The sequence below is a fragment of the Haliotis rufescens genome, unplaced genomic scaffold, assembly GCF_023055435.1.
Source record: "Haliotis rufescens isolate VD_foot unplaced genomic scaffold, xgHalRufe1.0.p SCAF_3, whole genome shotgun sequence".
NCBI lineage: Eukaryota > Metazoa > Mollusca > Gastropoda > Lepetellida > Haliotidae > Haliotis > Haliotis rufescens.
This window is the reverse complement of record NW_025964001.1, coordinates 37,036,546-37,048,877: the sequence shown is the minus strand read 5'-3', so window position 1 is coordinate 37,048,877 and position 12,332 is coordinate 37,036,546. Positions and strand designations below refer to the sequence as shown.

At 42.0% G+C, this 12,332-nt stretch overlaps 1 protein-coding gene across 11 annotated transcripts in view; it reads left to right on the top strand.

The window, feature by feature from the left end:
- The window catches only part of LOC124118834 (protein numb-like), a 112,229-nt gene that overhangs the window by 65,480 nt on the left and 34,417 nt on the right, over positions 1 to 12,332 (top strand). For 7 of the 11 annotated variants that reach the window (XM_046481174.2, XM_046481160.2, XM_046481181.2 and 4 more), the window contains exon 4: positions 12,216 to 12,293. In XM_046481174.2, coding sequence (XP_046337130.2) covers positions 12,216 to 12,293 — 78 coding nt within the window. The remainder of the gene's footprint in view (positions 1 to 12,215; positions 12,294 to 12,332) is intronic. The other 4 variants (XM_046481199.2, XM_046481168.2, XM_046481155.2 and 1 more) reach the window with 1 other exon arrangement.

Genomic DNA, 12,332 nt, shown 5'->3' with positions numbered 1-12,332 from the left:
AATGTCATCATATGTGGACAAGACTATTTTGGAATCAGCTCGTCTTTCGACTGGTGTGGTGGTAGCTCTATGCAACTGTGTCTGCTCAGCTCCTTGATGGATAATCTACAAATTCACATTGTGATGATACCCTTGGCCAGAGATGCTATGTTATGAGGATGAGCTAAATGAACTGTGTCCAAGATTCCTGTCACTCGGTAGTGTTCAAAATGAGCACCTGCTGTAGGCCCGTGGCAAGTAGATCTCATGTCGGACCCACAATTTCAAACTTGTATAGGTCCTTATGGCCTGCTGTAAATTTACTTTTTGAAATATTTATTACAATAAGCCGCAGTTTTTAAATGAGGGCCTGACGGGTTCAGTCAGAGCCTGCAGTTCCTAAAGTCTGTGGGTCATAATTGCAGGTTGGCTTTTTTTTATTTCAAAAACTGCATCTGGGTACAAGTTCTTGTCACTTGTTTCAGACCTGACCATCTCAATATTGATTTGAATGTTTGTTAATTAACTCTGCACTAAGCAATATTCCGGCTATATGACAGCAGCCTGTAAATAATCGAGTATGGACCACACAATACAGTGATTACACCAAAGCATTGATGTATTTATTTGGGATATGATGACATGCATCAATCAAGTTAGCAAGCCTGACCACTCGATCCCTTTAGTCACCTCTTGCGACAAGCATGGATTGCTGAAGACCAATTCCAACCCGGATCTTCACAGGATGACCATCTCCAGCCCTGTGTAACTATTACTAATTATGAATATGAATGAAACAATGTCCTCTGAACCATCTTATTTCAAAGTTATATCAATCATACCTGAAATCGCTTCACAAAGCCTTTTCTATGATTAGGAAAAAGAAAAAAATGTCTTGTGGTATCATATTTCTCTATTCTCCAAGATTGCTCCATGGTTAAATCCATCAAACCTACAGAAATAAATGAACAGATCAGAAACAAATTGGTCTCCGTCTGGGACCTGAACAGGCGATTTGTCAACCGCTGCTCTCTCACCATGAGGCTGAAATCTTATTAATGTTACATGTGACCAGACCCTGTCTAGTCCCAACCTCAAGACTTGATTGTAGATGCTTTCCCCATGGGAAACACACTGCCTTTGACATTTTTAGTGGCACCCTTCTGTATAAGCTCCCTTTAATGACAGCTTTATGGCACTGGACATTTGACATATAGAGAGTAACCGTTCTTGTAGCTGTGCAGCCATCTTATCCTGTTGAAACAGACCCTGTAGAGGGGAAGATCTCTTTTCACACACTTGTAAATATTACAACAGATTATTGACACACTTTCCCAAATATTAACAATATTATTTCATAAAATTAGCTATTTTCTTTTTTTATTAAAGATCCCTAAAGTTGGAAAAATTAAGTTGACCATGCACCACATCCCCAACATCCCTACCCCCATCCTTTTTTACCAATGCTCATGCTGTCATCCACTGGTTTGTCCATCCCAGAATGCAATGTTCCCAGGCTTGTGTCATGTGGTTGTAGTATTGCTGACTGGCATTCACTACCATCCGTTTCTCCCACACTTATGTAACAACACAGTGAATACAGGGACTATTGATAAACGTGTTTTCATCAACATTCATCAACATTAGCACCTGTGAAGATCCGGGTTGGAATAGCCTTTAAGCAACCCATACTTGTCGTTAGGGGCGACTAACTGGATCGGGTGGTCAGACTCACTGACGTGGTTGATGCATGTCATTGTATCCCACTTGCGTGGATCGATGCTCATGATATCAATCACAGGATTCTCTGCTCCAGACTTAATATTTACAGACCACTGTCATATTTGCTGGAATATTGCTAAGTGCGGTGTTAAACAACAAACAAACAAAATTCTCAACATTGGTGTACAGGTACGTTGGTATCTCCTAGAAACTGTAGCAGGTATCAGTTTGTGTGTGATGTCGACATTCTGACTGTGAATGTCAGTTATGGAATGGTTGATTTTCCTAGCTTTAGTGAGAACCCTCAAGAGTTTGAATCAATGTTTGAGCTAATGGCCTCAGCAATGGTTGTCTGCTGGTGGGATTACATTCATATCCATGCTTCGTCCTTTACACCGAATCCACAAATCTCGTTTGGCAGCGTGAATCAGGCCTATTCCTCAACTCAAGCAGAATAGTAATCAAATTCCAGTGAGAATATTATCAAACATTCCCACCGATTCCCACCACTGTTGTACAAATTCAATAGCACTTCTTTGATAGTTATTAGATAGGGGGATTCTAGGGGACTCAACATAGCAGTGGCAACTTGGGGGTACGGATCCTTTTATCTCATGATTATGTTATATTTTATTATATGAGGGTTATGACTACAGGGGAATAATTTGTATTACTGCATGCTATGTATGTGTATCGAAAACACAGTGTTGAGAGCTGCCTTAACCAAATAATAACAGCCATTTATGATGTCCGAGATTCCCTTCACCAAGAGAATGCTCAAAGCGCGAAACCATTATTTCCCCGGTCAATGGATCAGTGCCCTGGGGAGTATACAACCCAAGCTGCATGAAGGTTAAGGCTCACATTACCATCTCATCCTACCGGGTACCCATTCACTGCTGGGTGAACAGAGGGATATTTTGAACTAAGTCAGATGCCTAAAAAAAGGAAGCTTGGGTTGTATACTCCCTAGGAAGCTGAGAATGAAAATCGAGTGCACACTGATTGGTGTAATAGTAATGTAAAGCACCTGTTAGCAAAATTGTTGGAAGTCAGTGCTGTATAAACCGACGACGACGACGACGATGATGATGATGATGATGATGATGATGATGATTTGTATACTGTATACTCCCCAGGAAGCTGAGAATGAAAATCGATGGCACACTGACCGGTGTAATAATGTAGAGCAACTGTAAGCAACCTAGCTGGAACTTAGTACTATATAAACTGATGATGATGATGATGATGATGATGATTATGATTGTTATTATTTCCCCTCTGATAAGGGAATGGGTTACTATGGCTGCTGTGTAACTTACAGTGAGGAGATTACAGGTAATGACAATACATCCTGGCAACAGTCATTGTTTTAATATTTAACACTGTCTCGTCTGGACCAGCATCAAACACATCAAGGATGTGTTGATAAAGATATAATATTGCTGACTGTGATGTAACGCTCACAGCATTCTCCCCCTCCTCCTTGACACGTGGTTGTTTATGGAGGGAATATTTCCACTGAGAAATGTTTATCATAATTGATAATGAAAGACGAAAGAGAGATTTATCATAATCATTGGAAAAGATGAATATGTATGCTATGATCGTGTCAGTTATAATCAATCACCATTTTCTGATTTTGATAATTAAGCAATTTATGAAAACTGATTAGTAGGTGCAACCTAGCAGATCCGTCACGATATTCATTATATGATATCACGTTGCAGAAACAATGTCTGGCTCACCAATTCTGCAAACATGAAAAAAATGTCCTTTTGCTGAAAAAAAAATGGAAGCACTTCAACAAACCTAAGCCTTGAAAGGGAATTTGTTCTTATGTCCCAAGCTCGTAGAACTTCATTCAAACACAGATAGCCACAGATGGTAATTAGTAAATATTTGTGGGAGATAGGGGAAGTCATTAGGAAACTGGCCAGGAATACTTTTTGCCGATTTAGCTTGGCTTGGAATAAAGATGTTTGCGGCCATGTCTGACACAGAGGTTGCACAGACAGCCTGGGCCAGGCGGAGAGAGGTTGGTGTGGGCGGAGGGCAAGATAAGGAGCGGCACAGGAAGAATGAGATGATGAATGATTGAGAGATAGAGATGGGAGGAATGGAGGGGAAAGGTGCTTGGTGAATCATGAGGAGAATTAAAAAACTGTGCATATTTGTGTTTTAAGTGTTTTATTGTAATATTTCACTTCTATTCTTGTACTAGTTGGGGTAGACTGACATTTCTCAAATGAACATATTTTTATTAATATTTTTGTTAAATTGTTTTATATTAAGTAATAAATGTGAGAAGAGAGAATCTCTTCATTTGCAGAAACTGAAGAAATCTAGACTAGATTGTTTGGATATTTATTTTTTTGAGTTCTGTATGAGAGACTAAAATAGGCAGAAATTGACATGAAATATGAATTAAATTAGGGTGCCTGTGTCGACGATTGGTGTGCTTTCGTATTGACTGAAGTACTCAATGAAGTTTTTGGCACTGAGGTTTGCTGTGTGGAGTTCATTCTTTAGCTGCCTACCTGTAAAGATCCAGGGTAGAATAGGTCCTTAGCATCCTGTGCTTGCCATAAAAGGCAACTATGCTTGTTGTAAGAGGCAACTAACAGAATTGGGTGGTCAGCTTTGCTGACTTGCTTGATGCATGTCATCGTGTACCAATTGTGTAGATCAGTGCTGTAGATGTCAATCACTGGATTGTCTGGCCCAGATTCGATTATTTACAGACCACGTTCTTAGAGTGAGAATGTTGTTGAGTTCGGCGTTCAACAACAACAACTTAAGCTGCCATGATACACTGATAAACCAAGAGAAACTTGTCTTGGGTTCAGTGTCACTGTCTCCTTAATCCTCATTGTTGGTTGGTAAGTGTCATCCCCGTGCTCGCTGGTTTCATCAAAATGGTAAATGTCACTGCAATGCATTACTTTGGGTTTTCTTCGCATTAAGCTGGCATGGAATAACTGGCTCAAAGCCGTGTTAAACCCAACTCACTCACTCACTCACTGGGGTTTGTGATGTCTGGCTCATTCCCATAATGACGAGCTGTGGATGATGCTCCTTCTAAAACACTTCTAAAAACATGAAAAAACACTTACAAGAATTGCTTTTAATATCAAGCTTGATGCTTGAACACATCTGTAGTTGAAAGCTCAGGATTGCAAACGCTGACACCAAAAGTGATCACAAATTCTTGGACACAGGTAAAATGAACTCAATGCTCTTACGTTAATGTCAAATGTCTGCAGAAACATTAGGTTTTCAGTGGAATGGGAAAAGAAAGGCCTTATGGGTAATGTTTGGCTATTGATTCTGTAGTGAGGACAGATCTGGCATCCCAGGTTGTCTCTTCACTACCGCACACCCTGTTGAGGATTAATCAATAGTTACTTCAGCTGCTTTATTTCTTCATAAAATTGGACGGAATTGCCGAGGACCAACTAGCTCCAGCAGTCAGAAACTCAAATTAGGAGTATGAAAGAGAGGCTGTGGCCGCGGGTGCTTGGTGACATTCACAGACCTTATCGAAGCGTAAGATGCTCTGGAACCACCTGCTGATGGGGCAAAACATACTCATGTCCTCAAGGTCTGTCGTGACATTCAACTGCTTCTTGTATTAGAAGTGGTGGAAATTGCAACGTTTAATATTCAATTCTGTTTTGAGGAAGTTTTGAGAATTTGATGAAGACAAATCATCAGTGAGGGAGTAAGTGAATGCCTTTTCATGCTGCTGTCAGCTTTTGTCCATATGTCCATTAATTTGTAGGGGCCAGGAATACCAGTGGTTAATAGGGGCCAAGAATACCAGTGGTTGATAAGGGCCATGCTTACCAGTGGTTGATAGGGGCCATGCTTACCAGTGGTTGATAGGGGCCATGCTTACCAGTGGTTGATAGGGGTCATGCTTGCCAATGGTTGATAAGGGCCATGCTTACCAATGGTTGATAGGGGCCATGCTTACCAATGGTTGATAGGGGCCATGCTTACCAGTGGTTGATAAGGGCCATGCTTACCAGTGGTTGATAGGGGCCATGCTTGCCAATGGTTGATAGGGGCCATGCTTACCAATGGTTGATAAGGGCCATGCTTACCAGTGGTTGATAGGAGCCAGGCTTACCAATGGTTGATAGGGGCCATGCTTACCAGTGGTTGATAAGAGCCATGCTTACCCATGGTTGATAGGGACCATGCATACCAGTGGTTGATAAGAGCCAGGCTTACCAGTGGTTGATAGGGGCCATGCATACCAGTGGTTGATAGGAGCCATGCATACCAGTGGTTGATAGGAGCCATGCATACCGGTGGTTGATAGGGGCCATGCTTACCAATGGTTGATAGGGGCCATGCTTACCAATGGTCGATAGGGGCCATGCTTACCAGTGGTTGATAGAGGCCATGCTTACCCATGGTTGATAGGGGCCATGCTTACCATGGGTTCATAGGGGCCATGCTTGGTTGATAGGGGACAGGCTTACCAGTGGTTGATAGGGGCCATGCTTACCAGTGGTTGATAGGGGCCAGGAATACCGGTGGTTGATAGGGGTCATGCTTGGTTGATAGGGGCCATGCTTACCAGTGGTTGATAGGGGCCATGCTTTCTAGTGGTTGATAGGGGCCAGGCTTACCAGTGGTTGATAGGGGCCAGGCTTACCAGTGGTTGATAGGGGCCATGCTTACCAGTGGTTGATAGGGGCCAGGCTTACCAGTGGTTGATAGGGGCCATGCTTTCCAGTGGTTGATAGGGGCCAGGCTTACCAGTGGTTGATAGGGGCCAGGCTTACCAATGGTTGATAGGGGCCAGGCTTACCAGTGGTTGATAGGGGCAAGGAATACCAGTGGTTTATAGGGGCCAAGAATACCAGTGGTTGATAGGGGCCAAGAATACCAGTACAATCGATCTAAGCAATTGGGAAACAAAGACATGCATCAACCGAATCAGCTAGCCTGACCACCCGATCCCATTAGCTGCCTCTTACATCAAGCATGGGTATCTGAAGACCAATTAGTAAACCAAGTTTAGAGTCACAGCCAGAATAATTTCAGCAAATTTAAGTCCTGGTTATGGAAAGGATTGAAGATATTGACATCTTGGAAGGAATTTTCCACATTGTGTTACTTGATAATGGATCAGGCGATCATATCAGTTTTTGAAGCCAGTTCATTAATGCACATGGTTTGTAACAGTGAAGCATGTCTTTGAGGTATTTCTGCAATCAATTAATCACCTGAAGATTGAAACATGTTTGTGCATGTAATCCTCCATCAATGACATGTTCGATCCTTCATGCTGGTAATTATGCCGACTCAGCTTTAAGTGTTGTGATTATAATGTCAGGGCATAACAGGTCATAAGTTCCTAAGTTCTAAGAAAAATTGAACTTTGATTTAGAATTATGAACACAAAGAATGGAGTAATGATGTAGAAGAAATGGAGTTTCACTTGAATAGAAATAGAAGTAGTTGGGCATTACACAGATTTTAACTGGATTTCCTGATGTGTACTTGATCATGTTCTCTTGAACAAGTATTAAGAATGTGAAAGAAATTGTTATTAGAATTAACGATCAAATCTAATCCAGGTGCTATGTTCTTGCTGAGAAATAGAAGAACTTGCCTTTCATCTTTTGGGGAATTCTTGGTAAATATTGGTCTTTGGTTAGAGAGTTTAAATAAGTTGAGTGCATATAGTATTTTAATTTAAGATCACCTGGGATTTAAGAAGGTCAAAGCGTTGGGGAATAAATAATCGTACTTCTGTCTGATAACCAGAATTCAGTTGTTGTAAGACTACAGTTTTAATGCCTGAATCTGGAAGGTGGGTGGGAGGTGGGGTAGCCTAGTGGTTCAAGTGTTCGCTTCTCACAGTGAAGGCCAGGGTTTGTTTCCGTGTGTGAAGGCCATCTCTGGTGTCACCCCACATCTCCTGGCCTGTAATGAATCAAGTGTGGACCAGACAAACCAGTGATTAACATTATGAGCACTGACTCGCAACCATGTCCCTGAGCCTCACTGATCCATGCAGTTTCCTCGCAGGTAGAAGCATGGGTTTTCTTATCTGGAATTCCTACCTGGAATCCCAACTGTGTTTATGTGATATATGGCAGAAACAGGAATTCCATCCTGATTCACTCACTCCCTCATCTGTTTGAAAGTATGAAGATATATAGCTGTGCCCTGACCAGACTAACATTAAGTCCCAGAAATAAAGTTGTAATGTAATTATGTATATCTTTAAAATGCAGAATACAGTCCTAATATCGCCCAGAACAATGTTTAGGCAACTCTTGACTTGGCCTCCTTCTTTAATTTATTCTCTAGGGTCTGGGAGACAGACTTTGCTTTGACATGAAGTAGTTGATATTGGATATGTAGATCGCATCCTGATCTGTAGACAGTACTCAAGCATGTTCCCACTGCTGTCAAGCTTGACAGCCGCATTTATCACAATGTTTACACTGTGTCACATGTGACAGGGATCCTAATTGATGATTGGTTGATTATGAATGATGATTGACTGGAATAGGGTCAATTGGTTGGGTGAGGACAGTACACTGTATAACCCATGCATACAAGTGCTAACATGAGAGCATCCCCCTTGAACAGTGGAGCCCTCATCCCCATCCATCTGCTCCACCACAAGCAGAAATCAAATGGCTGCTCTAGTGGTTAAAACATTCACTCATACTGAAAAAGGTCTGGATTGGATTCTCCACAATTTAAATTGTGTTGAGCCCATATTTTGGTCTTCAACTGTGATGTTGTTGACAAAAATCAATGAAATACCCAGCTAGCTCACTCACTCACTCACAACAAACAAACAAACAAACAAAACAAATAATTATGTTTTCATACTCGAAGGTGTGGGTAGGTGCTCACATGAACCACATCTTCATCTGGTCCAGACTAGGTTTTTGAAAGAGTCACAGTGATGTAGATATAGTGCTGATTGAAATGTTAAACAACATTCATTTTTATCACTTTACACCCAGGTGGCATGGATCAGTGCATCCTCCTTGGACTGTGTGACTCAGGTTCCTGCTCAACTAAGTAATGACACTTTACCATAGACTTCTGATTGTTGCATGGCTCAGATCTTGTGGAACAGGCCACAAAGCTCATTACTGACTGCAGTCTTCTTTGATTTCACCAAAACACAACAGTGTACGACCTCATTCCCCCAGCCTGGTTGGAGTTGGTCATACGATATTGGCAAGACAGGCCATTACAGGACTAACCTAACCTGTTTTGCCTGATGAAGCAACGCCTTGCAGCTTGTGGTGCTCTCTTTAATCATGTGGTAGTCTGGAATACCTAGACTGGGCGACTGGAGGTACCTTCACTATGCTGGATCTGATGACAACGGGAATGTGCGGGAACATGCTCTTTCCTCATCTGTTTAACTGAGAAGAAGCCATCAGTCTAAAGAATGATAACATGTTACAAAGAAAGGGCAAAAACTAGGATTCCGGAGTTTCTATCGCATTAGCACCGACCAGAGCTGTTTTGGAAGTGATAATTTCAGTTTTTCTTATCATTTCTGTGTGGTTTTGTGCTTAGGGTTAATTTTGTCTTTATGAAATTCAATTTGGGATAGATAGGACCTCTTCTTGCCATGGGTGACTATAATTGGGTCAGATACTGATGAATGAAGATGAGGTGCTATTTAACCCACCTGTTCCCTGGGTGACTCGGTGCATGTCGTAACTCCTCTGTAGGGATTCCGGGTTAGAATAGGCCCCTGTATTACAGACCTATGCTGGATGTATGAGGCAACGAAATGGATTGGGTGGTTAGGCGCAGTGATAACCTGATAACATTAGTCATAACATCAATCACTGTATTTTTTGGTCCAAATTGTTTATTTACAGATTTAAGGGATATATCTGGAAGACTGCTGTTTGGCATTAAACAACAAACAAACAGTTCATCATTATAGCTGGTAACTGGAATGAATGCTCACATTTGCAATTCTCTACATTCCTTGGCTGTCAGTCTGTCAGTCTGTCAGTCAGTTGTGGATTTGAGTCCCAGATTAGTCCCAATATTATCCTTGTTCAGCTACCATGGGTTTCTTCTGATGTGGACATCTGCTGTTACTGTTACCATTAGACTCTCGAAATGGTTTGTCACAATCTTACCCTGGTGATGTGGATCATATCTCATGTCCTGTTAACACCTGGTCTGCCCCTGCCAAACTTGACTATTTAGCCAGCAGTGATGTCGCTGAAAAATTGCTGAGATGGCGTATGGCAACATTCACTCACACAGTGAGTCACACTCGTGTTTTTCTGGCGTGATTCTACTTGTCTGCAGACAACACAGAATCGATGCATTATGTGAGCAACCTTTAAGTAAACCCCTTTCTGCATATGGATGATAGATCTCCCAACACTCTTTAGTGACAACATGGAAATTGGCGGCTTTGTGGCCACACGATATTCAGCCTTGCTGCATTAAATGGCGAAATAAGCTGATTCTTGACAGCAGTCTGATCCAGCATCGTCTGGTTGAAAGACCTTGCATATTGCCAGTATGATAATACAACTTTTACACAATCACTGGATTGAAAGTACATGCATTGTGGATCCAAATTACCTTTTTTAAGGTTAGAAAGTTAAGCAGCTAGCTGTACTGTGATTGTATGTCAGTTTTGGTCGAGGCTAGGTATAGCCAAGGATTGCTGATTCAAATATGGCTTGGACCACTGAATTAGATATGACCTTGGACCACCTATTCAGAGATGGCGTTGGACCACTGAATCAGTTAGTACCTTAGACCACTGATTCAGGTATGAGTAAGTGAGTGAGTGAGTATGGTTTTACTCCTCTCTTAGCAATATTCCAGCAATATCACGGCAGGGGACACTGGAAAATGGGCTTCACTCAGATATGACCTACGACCGCTGACTCTTAGTGACTTTCAGAAAGAACAGGGAATATGAGTGTGTTTTAGTTGTCCTGTGGGGACATGGGTTAGAATAGGCCCTCAGCAGCCTTGCTTGCTGTAAAGTATGACTAACTTGTGTAGGATGGTGAATTGTACCCTGATTGCATAGGGAATTGCTCACAATATAAACCATTGGTTCATCTGGTCCAGACTCAGTTCTTTACAGGCAGCCATGACAGGGCTGGAATATTGCCGACTCCTGCGGAAAATAGCCAGCAGATATATGTAACATATGGGATGGAGCAAGCCTGGAGTACCTACTAATAGCAACATGACATAGATCTCCCTAACTCGTGGGTGATAGGCAGTCTGTTGGCTGAAGCTAGCGGAACTGATTGTCCATGTCCTGATGTTAACAGATTAAAACTGGCCACAGATTAACTAGTCATTAACTAGTCATTAACTAGTCATTAACTAGTCATCAGGGGAACTGATTTCGAGGTCATGAAGATACATTATTGATTACCAGCCTCACCTGGAGCATCTGGATGGCTTGTTTCCCCGAGGGGGACATAACATTGATGGGATCTACTTATACTCTATTTCCTAATCATTTTCGACTTGCCTGCTGAATGTTCGGTCTGATTGCTGAGGTATACCAAAAATATTCTCATATTTGCACTTTGATGAATCTGGTTCTGACTAAAAATGTTGCAGAATGATATCTCATTACTTGTTAGTTTTATTTCTAGAATCTACTTTATTTGCAATTATTTTCTTATTACAGTTTCTTTGACTAAAAATGTTATGCTGGCTTTTTGCCAGATCTTCATCAGATGTAGAAATAGAGAATCTATTCAAGTCTCACTCGTGATTCAGGTCAATTACGTAAAGAAATAAGAATCTGAAGACAAAAGTACGAAGTTGGCAGACAAGCTAAATACGGGGGATCTTTGCTGATGAGGACAACCTTGGGATGATCACAAGAACCGCTTGTTTGTGTTCATAATTGTGTGCCACAGGCTTTGTAGTATTGTACATGTGTGGAATTAGAAGCGGCAGGGTGGTGGTTGAAGCTTGGCTCGTCATGCCAAATGCCCATTGGGGAAGTGTCTGGGATGGGTCAGAAACTGTTGCCATGTTTGTGGTTGGGGGCCCTGATATGGGGTTCTGTATGTCAACAAGGGTGCTGCTGCTGGAAGTGTCTGGGATGGGTCAGAAACTGTTGCCATGTTTGTGGTTGGGGGCCCTGATATGGGGTTCTGTATGTCAACAAGGGTGCTGCTGCTGGAAGTGTCTGGGATGGGTCAGAAACTGTTGCCATGTTTGTGGTTGGGGGCCCTGATATGGGGTTCTGTATGTCAACAAGGGTGCTGCTGCTGGCACATTCTTGGATTGTGACCATAAGGAAGACCTACCCTTGCTTAATAATTACTGGGTGGTCGGTGCAGATTGGGGCCTCATGTTTGTGGCTGTAACTGAGTGCAACCTGACCCTAGACATCCTGATGAGAAGAAATTTTAAATTTTTGACTCCGTACCTGTATGTTGCGCTTTGTGCTGAGTTTCACTGTATTTTGTCAATATTGACTACATTTCTGTTTCTTTCAGCAGTGCAAGGGCAAGTACCAGAGGGCAGTGCTGTATGTTTCGGGAGATGCGCTGCGGGTTGTGGATGAGATCAGCAAGGTTAGTATGTCACCTAAGAAATCACAAATCCCCCATGGA